Consider the following 27,833-nt stretch of genomic DNA (forward strand, 5'->3'; position numbering starts at 1 on the left):
CCCCGAATTCCGTGGGGTTCCTCCCAAAAATGAGGACGAGGAAGATGAAGAGGATGGGAATGAGGAGGACAAGGAGGATGAGGAGGATGAGGACAATAAAGACGAGGAGGAGCAGGAGGAAGGTGAGGACGAGGAGGAGGAGCAGGAAACCGAGGACGAGTTTTTGGGAGGTCGAGGACGAGGAAGGTGAGGACGAGCAGGATGAGGAGGAAGAGGTGAGGAAGAGGATGAGGATGAGGATGAGGATGAGGATGAGGATGAGGATGAGGATGAGGATGAAGAGGAGCTGAGCTCCCCGGCGGCTCCCCGCCGCACCTGAAGTTGACGTTGGCGCAGACCAGCAGGTCGCTGAGCAGGAACACTTTCCTCTCCTTGGACTTGAGCAGCTGCCCGCGGTCCCCGTACACCGTCTCCGTCAGCGTCTCACACAGCAGCAGCTGCCGCTGCCCCGAGCCCAGCACCTGCGGGGCGGCCGCTGCTGAGGGCGGCACCGAGACCGTCCCACCCGGAGACCGTCCCACCCGGAGACCGTCCCACCCGGAGACCGTCCCACCTGGAGACCGTCCCACCTGGGGACGATCCCACCCCACCCTGGAGAGAATCCCACCCCACTCTGGAGACAATCTCACCCCAGAGAGAATCCCACCCTGGGACAATCCCACTCTGGGACAATCCCACTCTGGGACAATCCCACTCTGGGACAATCCCACCCGGGGACAATCCCACCCGGGGACAATCCCACCCGGGGACGATCCCAGCTGGAGACGATCCCACCTGGGGACGATCCCACCTGGAGACGATCCCACCTGGAGACGATCCCACCCAGGGACAATCCCACCCACCCTGGAGAGAATCCCACCCGGAGATGATCCCACCCGGAGATGATCCCACCCGGGGATGATCCCACCCAGGGACGATCCCACCTGGGGACAATCCCACCTGGAGATGATCCCACCCGGGGACAATCCCACCCACCCTGGAGAGAATCCCACCCGGAGATGATCCCACCTGGGGACAATCCCACCCAGGGATCATCCCACCCCACCCTGGAGAGAATCCCACCCCACCCTGGACACAATCCCACCCTGGAGACAATCCCACCCCAGAGCAATCTCACCCGGAGACAATCCCATCCCACCCTGGAGCAGCCAATCCCATCCCATCCCAGAGCGCCCAATCCCACTCCAGAGCTGGAATCGCCAATTCCCAGCACTGTCCCAAAATAAAGCTTCTCCAAAAAATCCCAAACCTCCTCCAGAGCTTCCAAAATCTTCTCCAGAACATCCCCAACCTCCAGGGAGGAGGAGGAGGAGGAGGAGGAGGAGGAGGAGGAGGAGAAGGAGAAGGAGAAGGAGAAGGAGAAGGAGAAGGAGAAGGAGAAGGAGAAGGAGAAGGAGAAGGAGAAGGAGAAGGAGAAGGAGAAGGAGAAGGAGAAGGAGAAGGGGGAGAATTTCTGGAGGAGGACGAGAATGAGGAGGCTGAATATTAGGAGGATGAGGAGGAAGAAGAGGTGAGGAGGACAAGGAGGATGAGGAGGAGGAGGAGGTGGATGAGGACAAGGAGGAGGTAAGGCTGAGGATGAAGATGAGGAGAAAGATGAGGATGAGGATGAAATAAGGACGATGAGGAGAATAAGGATGAGGAGGAGGATTGGGACAAAGATGAGGAGGACAAGGATGAAGATGAGGAGGACGAGGAGGAGGAGGATGAAGGTGAGGAGGACGAGGAGGAGGAGGATGAAGGTGAGGAGGACGAGGAGGACGAGGATGAAGGTGAGGAAGATGAGGAGGACGAGGAGGACGAGGAGCCCCCACCTTGCTGAGGCCGCTGCGGTCGCTGATGCTCTTGCTGAGCTGCTGCATCTCGGCCAGCTGGTCGGCCAAGCGCTTCTGCTCGTTGAGCTTCTCGGCCAGCGTCTCCAGCTCGGTCAGCGCCAGCTGCAGCGACAGGCGGTCGGCGTGGCCACGAGGGGTGTTCTTCAGCATGTCCTGGGCCGGGGACACGGCGGGCATGGGCACGGGCACGGGCACGCAGCCGCCGTGGGTGGATCCGAAAATCCAACCGGGGCGTTCACCCCGACGGGCGGCCCCGTCCTGCAGCTCCCAGAGAGGAGCTGCTAGAGAACACCCCGATCCTTCTCCGGAATATCCCGATCCTTATCGGGAACACCCCGATCCTTATCGGGAACATCCCGATCCTTCTCCAGAACATCCCCGATCCTTCTCCAGAACATCCCAATCCTTCTCCAGAACATCCCTAATCCTTCTCCAGAACACCCCGATCCTTCTCCAGAACATCCCAATCCTTCTCCAGAACACCCCGATCCTTCTCCAGAACATCCCAACCCTTCTCCAGAACATCCCAACCCTTCTCCAAAACATCCCCGATCCTTCTCCAGAACATCCCCAAAAAACACCTCCAGAACTGCCCCAAAACCTTCTCCAGAATCTCCCCAATCTTTCCCCAGAACGTCCCAAGAACCTTTTCTAGAACTTCCCAGAACTTTCTCCCGAACCTCCCAAAAGCCTTCTGCAAAAACCCTCTGAAACCTTCTGCAGAACCTCCCAGAACCTCCCCAGTCATCTCCAGGACCTTGGCAACTTTGCCCAAAACCTCTCACAACCTTCTCCAGAACCTTCCCAAAAACTTTCTCCAGAACCTCCCCGAAACCTTCTGTAGAACCTCCCAAAAACCTTTTCCAAAACCTTTTCCGAAACCTTCTCCAAAAGCTCCCAGAAACCTTCTCCAGAATCTAAAAAACGCCCAAAAACCTTCTCCAAAAGTTCCCTGAAACCTTCTCCAGAACCTCCCAAAAACCTTCTCCAGAACCTTCCCAAAACCTTCTCCAAAAGTTCCTTGAAACCTTCTCCAAAAGTTCCTTGAAACCTTCTCCAAAAGTTCCCTGAAACCTTCTCCAGAACCTCCCAAAGACGCTCTCCAAAAGCTCCCAGAAACCTTCTTCAGAACCTAAAAAAAGCCCAAAAATCTCTTCCAAAACCTTCCCAAAATCTTCCCAAAACCTTCTCCAAAAGCTCCCAGAAACCTTCTTCAGAACCTAAAAAAAGTCCAAAAACCTTCTCCAAAACTTTCTCCAAAAGTTCCCTGAAACCTTCTCCAAAAGCTCCCAGAAACCTTCTCCAGAACCTCCCTGAAACCTTCTCCAGAACCTCCCAAAAACCTTCTCCAAAAGCTCCCAGAAACCTTCTCCAGAACCTCCCAAAAACCTTCTCCAAAAGCTCCCAGAAACCCTTCTCCAGAGCCTAAAATAAACCCTTCTCCAGAATGTCCAAACACCATCTCCAGAACCTCCCCGAGGTGCTCCAGAACCTCCCCAGGGCGCTCCAGAACCTCCCCAAGGTCTCCAGAACCTCCCCAGGTGCTCCAGGACCTCCCCAGGTGCTCCAGAACCTCCCCAAGGTGCTCCAGGACCTCCCCGAGGTGCTCCAGAACCTCCCCAGGGCGCTCCAGGACCTCCCGAGGTGCTCCAGAACCTCCCCAAGGTTCTCCAGAACCTCCCCGGTGTCCTGCAGAGCCGGTCCCTTCGCTCACCTGCAGGAGCAGGATGAACTGGGGGAACCTCTGGATGGGCTTCACCATCAGCCCGTAGAGCGTGACGCGGTCGGCGCTGGCCATCTGCCGCTTCTGCAACGCCGCGACAACGGCGGGGCGGGAAATGACACAGAGAACGGATTGTCGGGAAACGCCGCAAGGAGAGGGACTTTGGGGAAATGCCGTTAAAAAAAGGGGATTCTTGGGAAATGTCGTTAAAAAAAGGGATTTTTGGGAAATGCCGTAAGAACCAGGGATTTCTGGGAAATGCCGTTAAAAAAGGGATTTCTGGGAAATGCCGTTAAAAAAAGGGATTTTTGGGAAATGCCGTAAGAACGGGATCTTTGGGAAATGCCGTTAAAAAAAGGGATTTTTGGGAAATGCCGTTAAAAAAGGGATTTCTGGGAAATGCCGTTAAAAAAGGGATTTTTGGGAAATGCCATAAGAACGGGGAATTTTTGGGAAATGCCATAAAGAAAAGGGATTTTTGGGAAGGACTGTATAAAAAGGGATTTTTGGGAAATGCCGTAAAGAAAAGGAATTTTTGGGAAATGCCACATAAAAAAGGAATTTTTGGGAAATGCTATAAGAACCAGGGATTTCTGGGAAATGCCACATAAAAAGGGATTTTTTGGGAAATGCCTTAAAGAAAGGGATTTCTGGGAAATGCCGTAAGAACGGGGGATTTTTGGGAAATACCATTAAAAAGGGATTTTGAGGAAATTCCACAACAAACGGGATTTTTGGGAAGTGCTGCGTAAAAAGGGATTACTGGGAAATACCATTAAAAAGGGGATTTTTGGGAAACGCCATCAAAACGGGGAATTTTTGGGAAACGCCATATAGGAAGGGATTTTTGGGAAACGCCACCAAAAAACGGGATTTTTGGGAAGTGCTGTGCAAAAAGGGATTATTGGGAAATGCCACCAAAATAAGGATTGTTGGGAAACGCCATAAAGAGAGGGAATTTTTGGGAAACGCCGTTAAAGAAGGGATTACTGGGAAATGCCGGGAGAACGGGGGATTTTCGGGAAATGCCGCATAAAAAGGGATTTTTGGGAGACGGCACGAAGCGAGGGAATTTTGGGAAAGGCCGCGAAGCAAGGGGATTTGGGAAAAGCCTGACCTTGAGGAAGTCCAGGAAGGCGGGTTTGGTCAGACAGGCCTTCTTGATCAGCGACATGGCCGCGGTGAAGTTGTTGACGTAGTCGCTGTAGACGTCCAGCACCATGGACTTGGAGAACTGGGAGAGGACGGGAGGGCGGGAATGGCGGCGGGACGGCCAAGAAAGGGGGCGGGGAAACGGCGGGCTGCCGGGGCTGCCCCACCACCCCGATCCGCCCCCCACCCCTGCGGGCTCCCGGGGGGATCCCAGGGCCGAGTCCCAGTCGTTGATGGAATCCAGGGGGATCTGGCGGCAATCCCGTTCTCTGCTGGGATCCCAGGGGGATCTGGGGCTGATTCCCGTTCTGTGCTGGGATCCCAGGGGGATCTGGGGCTGATTCCCGTTCTCTGCTGGGATCCCAGGGGGATTTGGGGCTGATTCCCGTTCTGTGCTGGGATCCCAGGGGGATTTGGAGCAGATTCCCGTTCTGTGCTGGGATCCCAGGGGGATCTGGGGCTGATTCCCGTTCTGTGCTGGGATCCTGGGGGGATTTGGGGCTGATTCCCGTTCTGTGCTGGGATCCCAGAGGGATTTCAGGGCTGATTCCCGTTCTGTGCTGGGATCCCAGGGGGATTTGGGGCTGATTCCCGTTCTGTGCTGGGATCCCAGGGGGATCTGGGGCTGATTCCCGTTCTGTGCTGGGATCCTGGGGGGATTTGGGGCAGATTCCCGTTCTGTGCTGGGATCCCAGGGGGATCTGGGGCTGATTCCCGTTCTGTGCTGGGATCCCAGGGGGATTTGGGGCTGATTCCCGTTCTGTGCTGGGATCCCAGGGGGATTTGGGGCTGATTCCCGTTCTCTGCTGGGATCCCAGGGGGATCTGGGGCTGATTCCCGTTCTGTGCTGGGATCCCAGGGGGATTTCAGGGCTGATTCCCGTTCTGTGCTGGGATCCCAGGGGGATTTGGGGCTGATTCCCGTTCTGTGCTGGGATCCCAGGGGGATCTGGGGCTGATTCCCGTTCTGTGCTGGGATCCCAGGGGGATCTGGGGCTGATTCCCGTTCTGTGCTGGGATCCTGGGGGGATTTGGGGCTGATTCCCGTTCTGTGCTGGGATCCCAGGGGGATCTGGGGCTGATTCCCGTTCTGTGCTGGGATCCCAGGGGGATCTGGAGGCTGATTCCCGTTCTGTGCTGGGATCCCAGGGGGATCTGGGGCTGATTCCCGTTCTGTGCTGGGATCCCAGGGGGATCTGGGGCTGATTCCCGTTCTCTGCTGGGATCCCAGGGGGATCTGGGGCTGATTCCCGTTCTGTGCTGGGATCCCAGGGGGATCTGGGGCTGATTCCCATTCTGTGCTGGGATCCCAGGGGGATCTGGGGCTGATTCCCGTTCTGTGCTGGGATCCCAGGGGGATCTGGGGCTGATTCCCGTTCTGTGCTGGGATCCCAGGGGGATTTGGGGCTGATTCCCGTTCTGTGCTGGGATCCCAGGGGGATTTGGGGCTGATTCCCGTTCTGTGCTGGGATCCCAGGGGGATTTTAGGGGCGATTCCCATTTTGTGCTGGGATCCCTGGATGATGCGGGGGCGCTTCCCGGATCTCCCGGTACCGAGGCCACGAAGAGGTCGCCGATCTTCTCGTTGGAATCCCACTCGGCCACGCGCGAGGCCAGGGCGATCTGGAACATGGAGTGGCACTGCAGGATCTCCTTCAGCCGGAAAAACACCACCTGGCACTTGCGGGCGCTCAGCACCTTGGGCTCCATCTCCAGCAGCGGGTTCCGGTAATCCTGCGGGAATTCCGGCGCTGGGATCCCGGGATCCACGCCCGGGGATCCCCGATCCCGTCGCTCGCGGGGCGCCCACCTGCAGGATGCGCTTCAGGGAATCCACGTAGCTGCGCTCGCTCTGCACGATGGAGCCCAGGATGTGCCGCCGGAGCACCTGCGGGATACGGGAATGGGACCCCGAAATCCCGGATCCCGGGATGGGGGAAAGGCCGGCACAGCCCTGAGCCCAAAATCCCGGATCCCAGGATCGGGGAAGTGCAGGCCCAGGCTGTGGGGCTCAGCCGTGATCCCCAACCCCGAATCCCAGGAAAGGGGAACCAGCCCCAGCCCGGCGGAAGCGCTGACTCAGCAGCGCCGGTTTGGCTGACTCGGCATTTCCCCATTGCTCAATCACACGGCCCAGTGGAGGCTGTGACACCCCAGATCCCGGAAAACTCCGACCCCAGATCCCGGGAAACCCCGACCCCAGATCCCGGGAAACCCTGACCCCAGATCCCAGGAAACCCTGACCACAGATCCTGGAAAACTCCGACCCCAGATACCAGGAAACCCTGACCCCAGATCCCGGAAAGCCCCGACCCCAGATCCCGGAAAACTCCGACCCCAGATCCCGGGAAAATCCCGACCCCAGGTCCTGGAAAGCCCCGAGCCCAATCCCGATCCCGATCCCGATCCCAACGTTGATCCCAGACCTGCTGCGGGCTCAGCCCCTCGGGCGCGGGGCCCAGCTCAGGCCGCGGGTGCTTCACATCGGACACGGTGACCTCCAGGAAACCCGAATCCTCCTCCTCCGAGTCCCCTGCAGCCCCGGGAACACCGAAACCCCAAAGTGAACCCGGATCCTGTCAGCGCCATACAGCCCCGGGAACACCGAAACCCCAAAGGGAACCCGGATCCTGTCAGCGCCATACAGCCCCGGGAACACCAAAACCCCAAAGGGAACCCGGATCCTGTCAGCGCCATACAGCCCCGGGAACACCAAAACCCCAAAGGGAACCCGGATCCTGTCAGCGCCATACAGCCCCGGGAACACCGAAACCCCAAAGGGAACCCGGATCCTGTCAGCGCCATACAGCCCATGGGAACACCAAAACCCCAAAGGGAACCCGGATCCTGTCAGCGCCATACAGCCCCGGGAACACCGAAACCCCAAAGTGAACCCGGATCCTGTCAGCGCCATACAGCCCCGGGAACACCGAAACCCCAAAGGGAACCCGGATCCTGTCAGCGCCATACAGCCCCGGGAACACCAAAACCCCAAAGGGAACCCGGATCCTGTCAGCGCCATACAGCCCCGGGAACACCAAAACCCCAAAGGGAACCCGGATCCTGTCAGCGCCATACAGCCCATGGGAACACCGAAACCCCAAAGGGAACCCGGATCCTGTCAGCGCCATACAGCCCCGGGAACACCGAAACCCCAAAGGGAACCCGGATCCTGTCAGCGCCATACAGCCCCGGGAACACCGAAACCCCAAAGGGAACCCGGATCCTGTCAGCGCCATACAGCCCCGGGAACACCGAAACCCCAAAGGGAACCCGGATCCTGTCAGCGCCATACAGCCCCGGGAACACCGAAACCCCAAAGGGAACCCGGATCCTGTCAGCGCCATACAGCCCATGGGAACACCGAAACCCCAAAGGGAACCCGGATCCTGTCAGCGCCATACAGCCCCGGGAACACCGAAACCCCAAAGTGAACCCGGATCCTGTCAGCGCCATACAGCCCCGGGAACACCGAAACCCCAAAGGGAACCCGGATCCTGTCAGCGCCATACAGCCCCGGGAACACCGAAGTGAACCTTTCCCGGGGTTCTCCGTGTTTTCCCGGTTTTCCCGGGGCTGTTCCACGCCCCTCCGGTGCGGTCACCGGACATCGGAATGAGCTGGGGGCAGGAGCAGCACCGGGACAGGGAAGGGACAGGGTGAGTCCCCATCCCAAAAATCCACTCGGGAACAGCGCCTCGTCCTCGCTCCAAGCGAGCCGGGAAATGGGAAAAGGAGCCGGCAAAAGGAGCCGGGAGCGCAGGAAAAGCGGGAAGTGCCGGCGTGGGGACCAGGACAGCGGGGACACAGGGTTCCCATCCCCACAGTCCGCCCGGGAACAGCGGGAATAGCACCTCCTCCTCACTCCAAGGCGGCGGGAACCGGGAAAAGGAGCGCAGGAAAAGCGGGAAGCGCCCGGGCGGGCAGCCCTTACCCGAGGCCGAGGCTGCCGAGGAGGAGGAGAGCGAGCGCGCCAAGGGAAGCTCGGGATGAGCCCGGGGAAGTTTGGGATGAGCCCAGGGAAGTTTGGGATGAGCCCGGGGAAGCTCGGGAAGGGAGCGCGGCCGCCGCCTCCACATGGCCCCGGGGCCATCCCGGGCCGGGAATCCCGGGCAGGGCGGGGCCGGGGGAAGGGCAGCGCTTCCCGGAGCTTTTTCCTTCCCCAATTTCGGCTCCTCCGCCCCGGGGATGCGCTCCCGGAACGCCGCGCCCAAAGCCGCGCGGGCCGGGCGGGAGCGATCCCACGGGAACGGCGGGAGCGATCCCACGGGAACGGCGGGAGCGATCCCACGGGAACGGCGGGAGGGATCCCACGGGAACGGCGGGAGCGATCCCACGGGAACGGCGGGAGCGATCCCACGGGAACGGCGGGAGCGATCCCACGGGAACGGCGGGAGCGATCCCACGGGAACGGCGGGAGGGATCCCACGGGAACGGCGGGAGCGATCCCACGGGAACGGCGGGAGCGATCCCACGGGAACGGCGGGAGCGATCCCATGGGAACGGCGGGAGAGATCCCACGGGAACGGCGGGAGCGATCCCACGGGAACGGCGGGAGGGATCCCACGGGAACGGCGGGAGCGATCCCATGGGAATGGAGAGACCGATCCCACGGGAACGGCGGGAATGAAGGGACCGATCCCATGGGAACTGCGGGAGAGATCCCATGGGAACTGCGGGAACGGCGGGACTGAGCCCATAGGAAACCGCAGGAATGCTCTGGGTCTGTATGGCAGGACACACCCAGCCGATCCCAGGGAAGCTTTGGGAATGCTCTGGGAATGCTGGGACACACACAGCCGATCCCATGGGAATGCCGGGACACACGCAGCCAATCCCAGGGAAAGCTTTGGGAATGCTCTGGGAATGCTGGGACACACACAGCCGATCCCATGGGAATGCCGGGACACACGCAGCCAATCCCATGGAAGCTTTGGGAATGCTCTGGGAATGCCGGGACACGCACAGCCGATCCCATAGGAATGCCGGGACACACACAGCCGATCCCATGGAAGCTTTGGGAATGCTCTGGGAATGCCGGGACACGCACAGCCGATCCCATAGGAATGCCGGGACACACACAGCCGATCCCATGGAAGCTTTGGGAATGCTCTGGGAATGCCGGGACACACACAGCCGATCCCAGCCGATCCCAGGGGAAGCTCCAGCCTCTGGGGATGCAGCGGGATCGATCCCACCTCCCCTGGATCCTACCTGCCCTCGGCTGCTCCAGGGAAACCCGGGAGCTCCGGCGGGAGCGCGGCGGCTTCTCCGCCTCAGCCGCGCCCCTCCTGCGCTCCCCATCCCCTGCGGGACAGGGAAAAGCCCCGGGAATTGGGAATCCAGGGAAAAATCCGCAGGGAAAACCCAAGGGACAGCCCCGGCGCTCCTGGGGGAGCCGCTGCCTTGTCCCAGAAACGCAAGGAGTGAGTTTGAGTTGGCCAGGAGCGGGAATGGCCAAAGGAAAAGCTTCAAACGCCGGGAATGAGCCGGGAAAAACGGGAAAGGTGAGGGGGATGAGGATTCCCTAAAAACCACCGCGTCCAAGGGCTTTGCTTCCCTAGGGGGCAGGGAAGGGTCAGGAAAACATCCCTGGGAACTGGGAATTCAGGGAATAAATCCCGAGGGGAAAATGGAATTCCAAGGGAAACCCCCTGGGAGTGGGGAATTCAGGGAATAAATCCCGAGGGGAAAATGGAATTCCAAGGGGAAACCCCCTGGGAGTGGGGAATTCAGGGAATAAATCCCGAGGGGAAAATGGAATTCCAAGGGAAACCCCCTGGGAGTGGGGAATTCAGGGAATAAATCCCGAGGGGAAAATGGAATTCCAAGGGAAACCCCCTGGGAGTGGGGAATTCAGGGAATAAATCCCGAGGGGAAAATGGAATTCCAAGGGAAACCCCCTGGGAGTGGGGAATTCAGGGAATAAATCCCGAGGGGAAAATGGAATTCCAAGGGAAACCCCCTGGGAGTGGGGAATTCAGGGAATAAATCCCGAGGGGAAAATGGAATTCCAAGGGAAACCCCCTGGGAGTGGGGAATTCAGGGAATAAATCCCGAGGGGAAATCCAAGGATGCCCCCAGTGCTGCTCTGTTTTATCCCAAGAGGAGAAAGGGAGCGAGCTGAGAGTGGGAACAAGGGAAAGCTCCAAAAGCAGGGAATAAGCCCGGAAAAAATGGGAAAGGTGAGTGGGATCAGGATTCCCAAAATCCGCCCTCTCCAAAGGCTGCTCCGGGCTCCTGGTTTGCTTTCCCACCCCACATTCCCTGCGGGACAAGGCCGGGTCAGGAAAAGCCCTGGGAATTGGGAATTCAGGGGAAAATCCTGAGGGAAAATCCGAGGGAAACCTCCGGGGAATTGGGAATTCAGGGGAAATACCCTGAGGGAAAATCCGAGGGAAACCTCCGGGGAATTGGGAATTCAGGGGAAAATCCTGAGGGAAAATCCGAGGGAAACCTCCGGGGAATTGGGAATTCAGGGGAAAATCCTGAGGGAAAATCCGAGGGAAACCTCCGGGGAATTGGGAATTCAGGGGGAAAAAACCTGGGGGAAAATCCGAGGGAAACCTCCGGGGAATTGGGAATTCAGGGGAAAATCCTGAGGGAAAATCCGAGGGAAACCTCCGGGGAATTGGGAATTCAGGGGAAATAACCTGAGGGAAAAATCCGAGGGAAACCTCCGGGGAATTGGGAATTCAGGGGGAAAAAACCTGGGGGAAAATCCGAGGGAAACCTCCGGGGAATTGGGAATTCAGGGGAAAATCCTGAGGGAAAATCCGAGGGAACCCCCTGGGAACTGGGAATTGCGGGCGAAGTAACCCCGGAGCGAAGGCCGGGCGCGGGGCGGGGCGCGGGGCGGGGCGGCGCAGGGCGGGGGGCGGGGCGCGGGGGCGGGGCGGGGCGGGGGGCGGGGGGCGGGGCGCGGGGCGGGGCGGGGCGCGGGGCGGGGCGCGGGGGGCGGGGCGTGGCGCGGGGCGTGGCGCGGCGCTCACCTGTGCCGTCGCGGCGCTGCAGGAAGGTGACCCCGCGCAGCACGGCCATGCGCGTGCGCTCCAGCCCGTCCCGCGTGCCGCTGCGCGCCGCCCGCACCAGCCGAGACACCTGCGGACAGCGCCACAGCCGCCCTCAGCGCCGGGAGCGCCGGGAGAGCCGGGAACACCGGGAACGCCGGGAACGCCGGGAAAGGGAACACCGGGAGCGCCGGGAGCGCCGGGAACACCGGGAACACCGGGAATACCGGGAACACCGGGAAAGGGAACACCGGGAATACCGGGAACGGGAACACTGGGATCAGGGAGTGGCAAAGGGATCACCGGGAAAGGGAGCAGTAAAGGGATCAGCAAAGGGATCAGTGCTGGGATCAGCAAAGGGATGAGCACGGGGAGCAGGGCAGGGATCAGCACCGGGATCAGGGCAGGGATCACCGGGATCAGCACGGGGAACAGGGCTGGGATCAGTGCTGGGATCAGCGCTGGGATGAGCAAAGGGATCAGCGCTGGGATCGGGGCAGGGATCACCAGGATCAGCACCGGAATCAGCGCTGGGAGCGGAGCCTGGAATAGCGCAGGGATCAGTGCTGGGATCAGCAAAGGGATCACCGGGATCAGTGCAGGGATCAGCCCTGGGATCAATGCAGGGATCAGCGCTGGGATCACCGGGATCACCGGGATCACAGGAAACATCAGCAGGATCACAGGGATCAGCGCAGGGATCCGTGGGATCATCACAGGGATCACCAGGATCATCACCAGGATCTCAGGGATCTCAGGGATCATCACGGGGATCAGCAGGATCGGGAAGCCGCAGGCTGCCCCAGGAGATCCCATCCCTCGGGAACATCCATGGAGCACCATTCCCTGTTTTCCCGGCAGCCGGGAGCAGCAGGCGCACGGCCAGGGCTCGGGGATCCCTCGGGATCCCTCGGGATCCTGCCCACGAATCGGCGGCAGCCGGAGCGGGGCCGGGCCGGGAGCTGGGGGCGGCTGCGGCCCGTCCTGCGCCAGGATCCGCGTGTGGGGCGGGAAAAGGGGACGGGCCTCTCCCAGCCCCGATCCCGATCCCGATCCCGATCCCGGCGCGCCGCCCCATGGAGCGGACGGGGGGGGGAAAGGCTCTGCCCTGACGTCTCACAATTCCCGAAATTCTCCTCCCTGAAGTCCAGAATTCCTGAATTCCTTCCCTCCCTCCTTCCTCCCTTCCCTCCTGAATTCCTTCCTGAATTCCTGAATTCTTTCCTCTGTGAATTCCTTCCTGAATTCCTGAATTCCTGAATTCTTTCCTTCCTGAATTCCTGAATTCTTGAATTCTTTCCTTCCTGAATTCCTTCCTGAATTCCTTCCTGAATTCCTGAATTCCTGAATTCTTTCCTTCCTGAATTCCTTCTTGAATTCCTGAATTCTTTCCTTTGTGAATTCCTTCCTGAATTCCTTCCTGAATTCCTGAATTCTTTCCTTTGTGAATTCCTTCCTGAATTCCTTCCTGAATTCCTGAATTATTTCCCGAATTCCTGAACTCCCTCCTTCCTGAATTTCCACCTGAATTTCTTCCTAAATTCTTGAATTACTTCCTGAATTCCTTCCCGTATTCCTGAATCCCTGAATTCCTTCCTTCCTGAAGTCCTGAATTTTTGAATCCCTGAATTCCTTCCTGAACTCTTCCCTGAATTCCTTCCTTCCTGAACTGCTGAATTCCTTCCAGAATCCCTGAATCCCTGAATTCCGACGGCTCGGGAAGCCCCGGCAGCTGCCGGGGCCCCTCAGAAGCTCCAGGCGGATTTTCTGGGACGGGAACGGGACGAGCGCAGCCTGGATCCGTCCCGCGAGGGGAACGTCGGGAATTTCGGGAGGCGGGATGGGATCGGTACCTTCCAATCGGATTTGTGCTTCAGCTCCTGCATTTCCTTCCCCCCAACTCTCCGAGCCAGGAGCTCCCTCTTAGTCCTGGCGCATTTTTCCTTGAGTTTATGGAAGTCGGGAGAGAGCTGAGCCCAAAGCAAAGCGGGAGAGCGGAGCAGAGATCCAGGGAAGCGGCAAATGCAAAAAAACAGGAGAGATCATCCCAAAGGAGCAGGGGACAGCGGCAGCCCGGAATTCCGGCCGGGATGGAGCAGGGAATGCAGGAACAGCCCGGAATTCCGGCCGGGATGGAGCAGGGAATGCAGGAGCAGCCCGGAATTCCGGCCGGGATGGAGCAGGGAATGCAGGAGCAGCCCGGAATTCCGGCCGGGATGGAGCAGGGAATGCAGGAGCAGCCCGGAATTCCGGCCGGGATGGAGCAGGGAATGCAGGAGCAGCCCGGAATTCCGGCCGGGATGGAGCAGGGAATGCAGGAGCAGCCCGGAATTCCGGCCGGGATGGAGCAGGGAATGCAGGAGCAGCCCGGAATTCCGGCCGGGATGGAGCAGGGAATGCAGGAACAGCCCGGAATTCCGGCCGGGATGGAGCAGGGAATGCAGGAGCAGCCCAGAATTCCGGCCGGGATGGAGCAGGGAATGCAGGAACAGCCCGGAATTCCGGCCGGGATGGAGCAGGGAGTGAAGCAGGAGCAGGGAAAGGCAGGGAGAGGCTCCAGCAGGAGGAAAATTAAAAGGGAAGGAGGAAAACGGAAAGAAAATTCCAGAAAAAAACGCAGCAGCATCTGCGGGATGCTCCGGTGCCTCCATGCAGGAGAATCCCGGGAAAAGCCGGGATGGGGATTCCATCGGGATACCTTGGGCTGGAGGGATGAGGATTCCAAAGGGATGGATGAGGATTCCAAGGCAGGGATGAGAATTCCCAAGGAGGAACACCTTGGGAGGGATCAGGATTTCAAGGCGGGGATGGGAATTCCAAGGGCAGGATGGGAATTCCAAGGGACGGGTACCTTGGGCTGGAAGGCGGCGCGGGGCTTGGCGGGCTCGGCGTCCCGCCGGGATTGGGGCGGGCATTCCTCGCCGGAGTCGCCGTCGCTGTAACTCTCGAACTCGCTGGAGCTCCAGCCCGGGTCCTGCCCCGGGCGCGGCCCCTCCCCGCGCCGCGCCTCGGCCAAGGCCAGCGCCGCCGCGCCTGCCACGGCACAGCGCCGAGCGCGCTGCCGGAGCCGGGACCGCGCCGGCCCCCAGGCCGCTCCCGCTCCGCTCCCATTCCATTCCCTCTCCATTCCCATTCCCATTCCATTCCCTCTCCATTCCCTCTCCATTCCCATTCCATTCCCTCTCCATTCCCTCTCCATTCCCATTCCCATTCCATTCCCTCTCCATTCCCTCTCCATTCCCTCTCCGTTCCCATTCCATTCCCATTCCATTCCCTCTCCATTCCCATTCCCATTCCATTCCCTCTCCATTCCCATTCCATTCCCATTCCATTCCCATTCCATTCCCTCTCCATTCCCTCTCCAATCCCTCTCCATTCCCATTCCATTCCCGCTCCATTCCCGCTCCATTCCCGCTCCATTCCCATTCCATTCCCTCCCCATTCCCTCTCCATTCCCATTCCATTCCCTCTCCATTCCCTCTCCATTCCCGCTCCATTCCCTCTCCATTCCCATTCCATTCCCTCTCCATTCCCATTCCATTCCCACTCCATTCCCTCTCCGTTCCCATTCCATTCCCGCTCCATTCCCTCTCCATTCCCTCTCCATTCCCATTCCATTCCCGCTCCATTCCCACTTTTCCCTTCCCCCCAAGGCGCGGGAATTCTAGGATTTGTTTGGAAGGGGGCCCGGAGCTCACGGGGAGGGACGGACGGATCCGCGCCGGGCTTTGGGCTGGGAATTCCGTGGGAACGGGGAACGGGGGAGTCACCGTGCAGAATTCCAGAGCTCCCCTCCCCCAGCCCTCCTGCGGCCCCCAAATCCCAGGATTTCCCCGTTGTTCCCATCCACAGCCTCCCGGAGGCCGGGACTCTCCTTCCTGCTGGAAAATGGGATGGCGGGGGCCTGGGAAGGTGGGAAGAGGCGGCTCGCGGCCGGAAAAGCGGGAAGCGGCGCCGGCGTACCGTCCTCCAGAGGCTCGCAGGGAACGTCGTCGTAGATGACCTCGTCCCCCACCTCGGGGAAGGAGAAACGCTCCCCTGGGAGACGGCATCGGGGTCAGGATCGGGATTGGATCGGGATCGGGATCGGGATTGGATCGGGATCGGGATCGGGATTGGATCGGGATCGGGACTGGGATTGGATCGGGATCGGGATCGGGACTGGGATTGGATCGGGATCGGGACTGGGATTGGATCGGGATCGGGATCGGGATCGGGACTGGGATTGGATCAGGATCGGGATCGGGACTGGGATTGGATCGGGATCGGGATCAGGACTGGGATTGGATCAGGATCGGGATCGGGACTGGGATTGGATCGGGATCGGGACCAGGACTGGGATTGGATTGGGATCGGGATCAGGACTGGGATTAGATCGGGATCGGGATCGGGACTGGGATTGGATCGGGATTGCGATTGGGATCGGGATCAGGATTGGGTTAGGGATGGGGAAACGTCCCCAAGACCATCAAGGGTTATCCCAGGTTATCCCAGGGTTATCCCAGGTTATCCCAGGTTATCCCAGGGTTATCCAGGGTTATCCCAGGTTATCCCGGGTTATCCCAGGTTATCCAGGGTTGTCTTGTGTTATCCTGGGTTATCCCAGGGTTATCCCAGGGTTATCCAAGGTTATCCCAGGGTTATCCCAGGTTATCCCGGGTTATCCCAGGGTTATCCCAGGTTATCCAAGGTTATCCCAGGGTTATCCCAGGTTATCCCAGGTTATCCCGGGTTATCCCGGGTTATCCCAGGGTTATCCCAGAGTTATCCCGGGTTATCCCAGGGTTATCCCAGGGTTATCCCAGGTTATCCCGGGTTATCCCAGGGTTATCCCAGGTTATCCAAGGTTATCCCAGGGTTATCCCAGGTTATCCCAGGTTATCCCGGGTTATCCCGGGTTATCCCAGGGTTATCCCAGAGTTATCCCGGGTTATCCCAGGGTTATCCCAGGGTTATCCCAGGTTATCCCGGGTTATCCCGGGTTATCCCGGGTTATCTCGTGTTATCCTGGGTTATCCCAGGTTATCCCGGGTTATCCCAGGTTATCCCGGGTTATCCCGGGTTATCCCGGGTTATCCGTGCTGCCCCGGCCTTTCCCCACCTCGGCAGATGCTCTCCCTTTTCCAGGTGCGGATCTGGGAATCTCCTCCGGCCTCGCCGTTGCTCACCCGCTCCGGGATCCTGCCAGGGCAGGCTCAGGCAGAATTCCCGGGAAAATCCCGGGGATCGGGGGCTCCCGAGGCTCCGCCCCCCGTCACCCCCATTCCCAGGGCAGGACGGAATCACGGAATTCCCCTCCCGGCCGGATCGGGGGCGCCCCCGCCTCAGGGACACCCCGGACGGAAAAGATCCCGAAGCGTCCGAGTCGTCCCGCGGCCAGCGCCTCGGAGCGGGGACACGGCGGGGGAGGGGCCCCACGGGGCCGGGATTCCACCCGAGCTCCGGGATTCCACCCGAGCTCCGGGATCCCACCTGAGCTCCGGGATTCCACCTGAGCTCTGGAATTTCCACCCGAGCTCCGGGATTCCACCTGAGCTCCGGGATCCCACCTGAGCTCCGGGATTCCACCCGAGCTCCGGAATTCCACCTGAGCTCCGGGATTCCCACCTGAGCTCCAGAATTCCCACCCGAGCTCCGGAATTCCACCTGAGCTCCGGGATTCCACCTGAGCTCCGGGATTCCCACCCGAGCTCCGGGATTCCCACCCGAGCTCCGGGATTCCCACCCGAGCTCCGGGATCCCACCTGAGCTCCGGGATTCCACCCGAGCTCCGGGATCCCACCTGAGCTCCGGGATTCCCACCTGAGCTCCGGGATTCCACCCGAGCTCCGGGATCCCACCCGAGCTCCGGGATTCCACCCGAGCTCCGGGATCCCACCTGAGCTCCGGGATTCCACCTGAGCTCTGGAATTTCCACCCGAGCTCCGGAATTCCACCTGAGCTCCGGGATTCCCACCTGAGCTCCAGAATTCCCACCCGAGCTCCGGAATTCCACCTGAGCTCCGGGATTCCACCTGAGCTCCGGGATTCCCACCCGAGCTCCGGGATTCCACCTGAGCTCCGGGATTCCACCTGAGCTCCGGGATTCCACCCGAGCTCTGGGATTCCACCTGAGCTCCCGAATTCCCACCTGAGCTCCGGGATCCCACCCGAGCTCCGGGATTCCACCTGAGCTCCGGGATTCCACCCGAGCTCCGGGATCCCACCTGAGCTCCGGGATTCCCACCTGAGCTCCCTGAAACCCCAGGAAACTCCCTGGAAATCCCAGGAAAGGCCCCAAATCCCACCGGAACACCCCGAAATTCCCTGGAAATCCCGGGAAAGGCCCCAAATCCCACCAGAACCCCCTGAAATTCCCTGGAAATCCCGGGAAAGGCCCCGAATCCCACCGGAACCCCCCGAAATTCCCTGGAAATCCCGGGAAAGGCCCCAAATCCCACTCACCCGTCCTGGGTCTCCGGCTCCAGCCCCTCTGCGGGGAAGGAAAGCAAAGAGAAACGGGGTCAGCGGCCCCGGGATCCGGCGGGAACAGCGGGAATTCCGCCCCGGGAATTCCACACCGGGAATGTCTGGGAATTCCACACCAGGAATACTGGGAATCCCACACTGGGAATCCCACACTGGGAATTCTACATGGGGATAGTGGGAATTCCCTACTGGGAATGTCTGGGAATTCCCCACGGGAATACCGGGAATTCCCCACTGGGAATGTCTGGGAATTCCCCACGGGAACGTCTGGGAATTCCACATGGGAATGACCAGGGATTTCCCACTGGGAACGACAAAGAATTCCAAACCGGGAACCCCGGGAACGCTCCTCACCGGAGCTGGGCGGGCGCCGGCGGCGCGGGGGCGCCTGGAGAGCGACGTCGGCTCCGGGATCGGCTCCGGGATCGGCTCCGGGATCGGGGCAGGGATCGGGGCAGGGATCGGGGCAGGGATCAGCTCCCGAATCCTCCCCCTCCCCCTCCCCCTCCTCGCTGTCCGGGAAGTCGAAGGCCGGGCCCAGCTCCTCCGCGGCCGCGGCGCCGGGCGGCTCCGGGGGAGATCCTGCGCCGGGAACACGGAATGTGGGATTCCGGGATTGGGGGCCCGGAGCAGGGAGAGACACGGGGGAAGGGGAGGGGAGGGGAGGGAAGGGAAGGGAAGGGAAGGGAAGGGAAGGGAAGGGAAGGGAAGGGAAGGGAAGGGAAGGGAAGGGAAGGGAAGGGAAGGGAAGGGAAGGGAAGGGAAGGGAAGGGAAGGGAAGGGAAGGGAAGGGAAGGGAAGGGAAGGGAAGGGAAGGGAAGGGAAGGGAAGGGAAGGGAAGGGAAGGGAAGGGAAGGGAAGGGAAGGGAAGGGAAGGGAAGGGAAGGGGCCAGAGACGGAGCCGGGGGGAGAAGGGGACGGGGAGGGAGGAAGAGGAGGGAGGGGAAAGGGGAGGGAGGAAACCAGGGAAGGGGAGGGAGGACGGGAGGGAGGGGGAGGGAACAGAGATGGGGAATGGAGGCAGGGAGGGAAAACAGGGAGCCAGGGAAATGGGGAGTCAGGGAAATGGGGAACCAGGGAAATGGGGAATCAGGGAAATGGGAAAACAGGGAAATGGGGAAATGGACAAACAGGGAACCAGGGAAATGGGAAAACAGGGAAATGGGGAATCAGGGAAATGGGAAAACAGGGAAATGGGGAACCAAGGAAATAGGGAAATGGGGAAATGGGCAAACAGGGAACCAAGGAAATGGGAAAACAGGGAATCAGGGAAATGGGGAACCAGGGAAAACAGGGAACCCGGGAAAGGGAACCAGGGCCAGACGGGGATCAGCACCGCCGGGCTCCACGCTCCCAGATCCCTCCCTTTTCTCCCGGTCCCAAGAGGCTCCAGCCGGGATATCCGGACACCCCGGGTGCTGCTCCCTTCTCCCCACCCCGGGCCAGGTGTCCCAGTCCCCAAATTCCCCAAATTCCCCAAATTCCGCAATTCCCAAATCCCGAGGCCGAGGCTGACAGTACCTACTGCGGGCGGGGGGGGCGAGGCCATGGCGGGGGGGGGCCGGCTGCTCCAGGGGCGCTCCTGCGGAAAACAGGGAAAACGGGTCGGGAAACGGGAAAACGGGTCGGGAAAGGGGGAAAACGGGTCGGGAAACAGGGAAAAAGGGTCGGGAAAGGGGGAAAAAGGGTCGGGAAAGGGGGAAAAAGGGTCGGGAAAGGGGGAAAAAGGGTTGGGGACGGGAAAAAGGGTCGGGAAAGGGCTGGAAAACAGGGGGAAAGGGTCGGGAAACAGGGAAAACGGGTCGGGAAAGGGGGAAAAGGGTCGGGGAAAGGGGAGGGAATGTCGGGAAAGGGGGATCGCGCCCAAAGGCAGCCCGGGAAAGGACCGGGAGGCTCCGGCCGGCCGGCCCCGCCTCGGGCAGGCAGCTGGGAACGGCTCAGGGGGAATTCCTCCCGGGAATCGCGGCTCCCGCTCCCGGGGAAGCGCCGGGATTCGGCCGGGATGGATCCAGGGCCCGAGGGAACAGCCGGCCCGAGAGCGCCGGGAAGCGCCGAGCGCGCCCAAGGGACGAGCGCAGGGGAAGGTGCGGGAAGGGCGGGAGCGGGATCGCCCCTCCCGGAGAGGGAACCTGCCCCGCCCGGGAGGGCGCCCCCTGGAGGCCAGGGGAGCCGGAAAGCCGGGACGAGGAGGCGCCGGAACCCGGGAGATCGATCCATGAAACCCGGGAGATCGATCCATGAAACCCGGGAGATCGATCCATGAAACCCGGGAGATCGATCCATGAAACCCGGGAGATCGATCCATGAAACCCGGGAGATCGATCCATGAAACCCGGGAGATCGATCCATGAAACCCGGGAGATCGACCCATGAAACCCGGGAGATCGATCCATGAAAACCGGGAGATCGATCCATGAAAACCGGGAGATCGATCCAGGAAAACCGGGAGATCGATCCATGAAACCCGGGAGATCGACCCATGAAACCCGGGAGATCGATCCATGAAAACCGGGAGATCGATCCATGACACCCGGGAGATCGACCCATGAAACCCGGGAGATCGATCCATGACACCCGGGAGATTGATCCATGAAAACCGGGAGATCGATCCATGAAACCCGGGAGATCGATCCATGACACCCGGGAGATTGATCCATGAAAACCGGGAGATCGATCCATGAAAACCGGGAGATCGACCCATGAAAACCGGGAGATCGATCCATGAAACCCGGGAGATCGATCCATGAAAACCGGGAGATCGATCCATGAAACCCGGGAGATCGATCCATGAAAACCGGGAGATCGATCCATGAAACCCGGGAGATCGATCCATGAAACCCGGGAGATCGATCCATGAAACCCGGGAGATCGATCCATGAAACCCGGGAGATCGATCCATGACACCCGGGAGATTGATCCATGAAAACCGGGAGATCAATCCAGGAAAACCGGGAGATCGATCCATGAAACCCGGGAGATCAATCCAGGAAAACCGGGAGATCGATCCATGAAACCCGGGAGATCGATCCATGACACCCGGGAGATCGATCCATGAAAACCGGGAGATCGATCCATGACACCCGGGAGATCGACCCATGAAAACCGGGAGATCGATCCATGAAACCCGGGAGATCAATCCAGGAAAACCGGGAGATCGATCCATGAAACCCGGGAGATCAATCCAGGAAAACCGGGAGATCGATCCATGAAACCCGGGAGATCGATCCATGAAACCCGGGAGATCGATCCATGAAACCCGGGAGATCGATCCATGAAACCCGGGAGATCGATCCATGAAAACCGGGAGATCGACCCATGAAACCCGGGAGATCGATCCATGAAAACCGGGAGATCGATCCATGAAAACCGGGAGATCAATCCATGAAACCCGGGAGATCGACCCATGAAACCCGGGAGATCGATCCATGAAAACCGGGAGATCGATCCATGAAAACCGGGAGATCGATCCATGAAACCCGGGAGATCGACCCATGAAACCCGGGAGATCGATCCATGAAACCCGGGAGATCGATCCATGAAACCCGGGAGATCGACCCATGAAACCCGGGAGATCGATCCATGAAACCCGGGAGATCGATCCATGAAAACCGGGAGATTGACCCATGAAAACCGGGAGATCGATCCATGAAACCCGGGAGATCGATCCATGAAAACCGGGAGATCGATCCATGAAACCCGGGAGATTGATCCATGAAAACCGGGAGATCGATCCATGAAACCCGGGAGGAGAATCCCCAAAATCCCAGCAGATGAATCCCAAAAACCGGGAGATGAATCCACAAAAACCGGGAGATGAATCCCTGAAAACCGGGAGGGGAATCCAAAAAAAACCGGGAGATGAATCCCAAAAACCGGGAGATGAAGCCACAAAAACCGGGATATGAATCCCCAAATCCCGGGAGATGAATCCCCAAATCCCGGGAGATGAATCCCAAAATCCCGGGAGATGAATCCCCAAATCCCCGGCGAGCCGGGGAGCCGGGCGTTCCCAGGCCGCCGGGAATTCCCGCTTTTGGCTCCAGGAAAAGCCTCCCAGAGCGGAATCCGCCGGGAATTCCCGCTTTGGGCTCCAGGAAAAGCCTCCCAGAGCGGAATCCGCCGGGAATTCCCGCTTTTGGCTCCAGGAAAAGCCTCCCAGAGCGGAATCCGCCGGGAATGGCGGCTGGGCCCAGTTTTAGCCCGACCTCCGGCCGGGCCTCCGGAACAGCGCGGGCGCCGGGATCAGCCCCCGGGATCCCGCGGGACGGGGAGAACGGCGCCGGCCCCGCGGGAGCGCTGGGAATGCGCCGGGAGAGCGAACTCCTGCGATGGGCCACGGGAATCGGCCCGCGGGAACGGGCGATGCCAGCGAGGCCCGGGAGCCCGGCCCCGCCCCTCCGCAGCCCGGATTCTCCTGATCCCGGATTCTCCTGATCCCGGATTCTCCTGATCCCGCCTCTCCCGATCCCAGATTCTCCTGATCCCGGATTCTCCTGATGCTGGATTCTCCTGATCCCGCCCCTCCGGATCCCGGATTCTCCGCATCCCGGATTCTCCTGATCCCAGATTCTCCTGATCCCAGATTCTCCTGATCCCAGATTCTCCTGATCCCAGATTCTCCAGATCCCGGATTCTCCAGATCCCGGATTCTCCTGATCCCAGATTCTCCTGATCCCAGATTCTCCGGATCCCGAATTCTCCTGATCCCGGATTCTCCTGATCCCGGATTCTCCTGATCCCGCCTCTCCTGATCCCGCCTCTCCTGATCCCGGATTCTCCTGATCCTGGATTCTCCTGATCCTGCCCCTCCGGATCCCGGATTCTCCGCATCCCAGATTCTCCTGATCTCAGATTCTCCTGATCCCGGATTCTCCCGATCCCGGATTCTCCCGATCCCGGATTCTCCGGATCCCGCCTCTCCTGATCCCGGATTCTCCTGATCCGGATTCTCCTGATCCCAGATTCTCTGGATCCCGGATTCTCCTGATCCCGCCTCTCCTGGTCCCGGCCTATTCTTATCCCAGGATATTTTTATCCCTGGCCCAGGAGCTGCTGCCGGGGGAGCCGCCCCTGGATCCGTCCCGGGATCATCCCAGGGATCCAGATCCGCCCCAGGATCATCCCAGGGATCCGGATCGACCCCAGGATCATCCCAGGGATCCGGATCCGCCCCGGGATCATCCCAGGGATCCGGATCCGTCCCGGGATCATCCCAGGGATCCAGATCCACCCCAGGATCATCCCAGGGATCCGGATCCACCCCGGGATCATCCCGAACCCTTCCTGGATGGATCCGGATCCATCCCAACCCGCCAGGATCGGAGCAGGGATTGGGAACACGGGAGAAATCCGGGATCCCTCCCAGCAGGAAATCTGGGATCCATCCCAGCGGGAATCCGGGATCCATCCCGGCCCTGCTGCTAATCCCGGGATAATCGCCCGTCCGTTCTCCCTAAGCCCCACTGAATTCCTTCCTAAAACAAAGGAAAAAAAGGGAAAGAAGGAAAAATATTCCGGAGGTTCCGTTCCTGCAGCACCCAACGCTTCCCAAAAAATCCCCGGAGGCGGGAAAAGCGCCGGCATTCCCACGGGAATCCGGAACCGAGGAATTCCCGCGGGATTTGGGAATTCGGGAAGCGAACGGGGCGGGAAATGGGGGCAGCCACCAAGGGGAATTTCCCTTCCCGTTCCCGGGTTTTTGGGGATTTGAAATCCAACCATGAGGGAAAAACCGGGAATTTTCGAGCGGGAATAACAGCGGGAATGGCCGGGGCAGCGGGGAGGGGAGGGAGAGCTCTTCCCAACGGGAAAACCTCGGGATCCGGGATCCGGGATCTGGGATTGGGAACGGGGAATTCCAGCTGGATCCGGGATCTGCGGTGGGAACGGGGAATTCCAGCTGGATCCGGGATCTGCGGTGGGAACGGGGAATTCCAGCCGGATCCGGGATCTGGGATTGGGAACGGGGAATTCCAGCTGGATCCGGGATCTGGGATTGGGAACGGGGAATTCCAGCCGGATCCGGGATCTGGGATTGGGAACGGGGAATTCCAGCTGGATCCGGGATCTGCGGTGGGAACGGGGAATTCCAGCTGGATCCGGGATCTGGGATTGGGAACGGGGAATTCCAGCCGGATCCGGGATCTGGGATTGGGAACGGGGAATTCCAGCCGGATCCGGGATCTGGGATTGGGAACGGGGAATTCCAGCCGGATCCGGGATCTGGGATTGGGAACGGGGAATTCCAGCCGGATCCGGGATCTGGGATTGGGAACGGGGAATTCCAGCCGGATCCGGGATCTGGGATTGGGAACGGGGAATTCCAGCTGGATCCGGGATCTGCGGTGGGAACGGGGAATTCCAGCTGGATCCGGGATCTGGGATTGGGAACGGGGAATTCCAGCCGGATCCGGGATCTGGGATTGGGAACGGGGAATTCCAGCCGGATCCGGGATCTGGGATTGGGAACGGGGAATTCCAGCCGGATCCGGGATCTGGGATTGGGAACGGGGAATTCCAGCCGGATCCGGGATCTGGGATTGGGAACGGGGAATTCCAGCCGGATCCGGGATCTGGGATTGGGAACGGGGAATTCCAGCCGGATCCGGGATCTGGGATTGGGAACGGGGAATTCCAGCCGGATCCGGGATCTGGGATTGGGAACGGGGAATTCCAGCCGGATCCGGGATCTGGGGTAGGAACGGGGAATTCCAGCCGGATCCGGGATCTGGGGTGGGAATGGGGAATTCCAGCCGGATCCGGGATCTGGGGTGGGAACGGGGAATTCCAGCCGGATCCGGGATCTGGGATTGGGAACGGGGAATTCCAGCCGGATCCGGGATCTGGGATTGGGAACGGGGAATTCCAGCCGGATCCGGGATCTGGGGTGGGAATGGGGAATTCCAGCCGGATCCGGGATCTGGGATTGGGAACGGGGAATTCCAGCCGGATCCGGGATCTGGGATTGGGAACGGGGAATTCCAGCTGGATCCGGGATCTGGGATTGGGAACGGGGAATTCCAGCCGGATCCGGGATCTGGGATTGGGAACGGGGAATTCCAGCTGGATCCGGGATCTGGGGTGGGGAACGGGGAATTCCAGCTGGATCTGGGATCTGGGGTGGGAACAGGGAATTCCAGCCGGATCTGGGATCTGGGGTGGGAACAGGGAATTCCAGCCGGATCCGGGATCTGGGGTGGGAACGGGGAATTCCAGCTGGATCCGGGATCTGGGATTGGGAACGGGGAATTCCAGCCGGATCCGGGATCTGGGATTGGGAACGGGGAATTCCAGCTGGATCCGGGATCTGGGGTGGGGAACGGGGAATTCCAGCTGGATCTGGGATCTGGGGTGGGAACAGGGAATTCCAGCCGGATCCGGGATCTGGGGTGGGAACGGGGAATTCCAGCTGGATCCGGGATCTGGGATTGGGAATGGGGAATTCCAGCCGGATCCGGGATCTGGGGCCGGATTTTTGGGAAGCAGGGGCAGGAAAAGCGGGAATGGCTGTGACAGCGGGGAGGGAGGAACGGGCGGGCTCCTCCCGCCGGGAAAACCTCTGGGAACGGGAATTCGGGGCTGGGAATGGGATTGGGGGCTGGGAACGGGATTCGGGGCTGGATCCAGGATTTGGGATGGGGATCTGGGATGGGGATCCGGGATGGGGGTCCGGGATGGGGATCCGGGATGGGGATCCGGGGTGGGGGGGGTCCCCCCGGCGCCGGGCGGGCGGGCGCTGACCTGGGCGGGGGGCGCGGGGCCCGCATGGGCCGGGCGGGGCGGGCGCGGATCCGGAGCCCCGGGATCTCCGGTCGATCCCCCGGCGGGCGGGGCGGGCGCGGATCCGGAGCCCCGGGATCGCCGGTCGATCCCCCGGCGGGCGGGGCGGGCGCGGATCCGGAGCCCCGGGATCTCCGGTCGATCCCCCGGCGGGGCGGGCGGGCGCGGATCCGGAGCCCCGGGATCTCCGGTCGATCCCCCGGCTCTGCCCGCGTCCCGACGCGCGGCGCTGGCCCGGCCCGGCCCGGCCCGGCGCGGCGGCGCTTCCAGCGGAGCGAGGGATGCCGGGATTCGGGAATCCTCCCCTTCCTCCTCCTCCTCCTCCTCCTCCTCTCCCCTTCTCCCGCTTCCTTTTCCGGCGTTTCCCGCTTTTCCGGCTTCTCCCGCTTCTCCCGCTTTTCCTGCTTTTCCTGCTTTTCCTCTACCTGCTTCTCCTTCTTCTCCTCCTTCTCCTCCTTTTCCTTCTCCTCCTTTTCCTTCTCCTGCTTTTCCCGCTTTTCCCGCTTTTCCCGCTTTTCCTTCTCCTGCTTTTCCTTTTCCCCCTTTTCCCTCTCCTCCTTTTCCTCTCCCTCCTCTTCCCGGGATTCCCAATCCCAGCAATTCAGGATTTCTCCCTTCAACCCCAGCCCGAGATTCCCGGGCAAAGCTGATTTTTTCCCGGGAATTCTTGGGAAAATTCCTTTAAAAACTCCCTAAAATCCAGCCGGGAGCCCAAAAAAACCCCGGGATTTAAAGTGCCCCGTGCGTGGATTCTGGAGTTTTCTGGGAATTAAAGTGATTTTTTTCCAGCATTTTCCCCCGGGAATGAAAGCGATTTTTCTGGAATTGTTATCCTGGGATTTACCGTGATTTTTCCTGGGATTTACCGTGATTTTTCCTGGGATTTACCGTGATTTTTCCTGGGAATTGCAGTGATTTTCCCGGAGTTTTTCCCAGACCTTATTTCCAGCCCCTGGGATTCGGGATTCCCGGCGGGATGCGGGAACGCTCATCCCAAAAATCCGCCTCTGGAGAGGCCGGGGAGGAGCAGAGAGATCCTGGATTTTTGGGATGAGCCCTGATTTCAGGGACGGCTCCCAGCCCTTGGAAAAACCCTGGAATTCCAGAGCGGGAGAGAAAACCCCGCGGTTGGTGATCCCAAAGGATCAGCCTTGGGATCCGACCCTTTCCCGGTGTTTTTTTGGGATCCAACCCTTTCCCGGGGTTTTTTTGGGATCCCACCCTCTTCCGGTGTTTTTTTGGGATCCCACCCTCTCCCGGTGGGGTTTTTTTGGGATCCCACCCTTTCCCGGTGGGTGTTTTTTGGGATCCCACCCTTTCCCGGTGGGTGTTTTTTGGGATCCCACCCTCTCCCGGCGTTTTTTTTGGGATCCCACCCTCTCCCGGTGGGGTTTTTTTTGGGATCCCACCCTCTCCCGGTGTTTTTTGGGATCCCACCCTCTCCCGGTGGGGTTTTTTTGGGATCCCACCCTCTCCCGGTGGGTGTTTTTTTGGGATCCCACCCTCTCCCGGTGGGGTTTTTTTGGGATCCCACCCTCTCCCGGTGGGTGTTTTTTGGGATCCCACCCTCTCCCGGCGTTTTTTCTGGGATCCGGGAGGCGCGCACCCCAAGCCCGCCCGCCCGGAGCGGCGCGCGCTCCCTCCCGGCGCGCATTCCCGAGCCCTTCCCGGTTTTCCAGCCGCCCCGGGCAGAGCCGCTCACCTGGGCCGGGCGAAGCGGGAGCGCGCTCCCCGGTCCCCGCGGGGCCGCGCCGGGCGGGGCCGGCCTCCGGCCCAACCTCAGATTCCAGGGAACATTCCAGGGATTCAGCCGCGCGCTCCGAGGATTCGCCGGGATCCGTCCGGCCCCGGGTCTCCGCGCGGGGGA

General features: G+C 60.4%; 1 protein-coding gene across 11 annotated transcripts in view; it reads right to left on the bottom strand.

Annotated features, from left to right (window-relative positions):
* The window catches only part of ARHGEF10L (Rho guanine nucleotide exchange factor 10 like), a 44,194-nt gene extending 17,980 nt beyond the window's left edge, over nucleotides 1-26,214 (bottom strand). For 5 of the 11 annotated variants that reach the window (XM_066203142.1, XM_066203141.1, XM_066203135.1 and 2 more), the window contains exons 1-10: nucleotides 14,571-15,486; nucleotides 11,702-11,810; nucleotides 9,924-10,016; nucleotides 7,136-7,242; nucleotides 6,520-6,597; nucleotides 6,264-6,443; nucleotides 4,676-4,792; nucleotides 3,550-3,642; nucleotides 1,815-1,988; nucleotides 316-461 (exon numbers count right to left, since the gene is read on the bottom strand). In XM_066203142.1, coding sequence (XP_066059239.1) covers nucleotides 316-461; nucleotides 1,815-1,988; nucleotides 3,550-3,642; nucleotides 4,676-4,792; nucleotides 6,264-6,443; nucleotides 6,520-6,597; nucleotides 7,136-7,242; nucleotides 9,924-10,016; nucleotides 11,702-11,810; nucleotides 14,571-15,332 — 1,859 coding nt within the window. In that variant the 5' untranslated portion in view covers nucleotides 15,333-15,486. Of the gene's footprint in view, nucleotides 1-315; nucleotides 462-1,814; nucleotides 1,989-3,549; nucleotides 3,643-4,675; nucleotides 4,793-6,263; nucleotides 6,444-6,519; nucleotides 6,598-7,135; nucleotides 7,243-9,923; nucleotides 10,017-11,701; nucleotides 11,811-13,572; nucleotides 13,690-14,570; nucleotides 15,487-15,662; nucleotides 15,758-16,820; nucleotides 16,901-18,163; nucleotides 18,192-18,541; nucleotides 18,770-19,708; nucleotides 19,770-25,927 lie in introns of those variants that run through there. The other 6 variants (XM_066203143.1, XM_066203139.1, XM_066203138.1 and 3 more) reach the window with 4 other exon arrangements.
* Nucleotides 26,215-27,833: the final 1,619 nt, after the last annotated feature.

Source organism: Chamaea fasciata, unplaced genomic scaffold (assembly GCF_029207755.1).
Source record: "Chamaea fasciata isolate MVZ Bird 193981 ecotype frontalis unplaced genomic scaffold, bChaFas1.0.hap1 SCAF_23, whole genome shotgun sequence".
Taxonomy (NCBI): domain Eukaryota; kingdom Metazoa; phylum Chordata; class Aves; order Passeriformes; family Sylviidae; genus Chamaea; species Chamaea fasciata.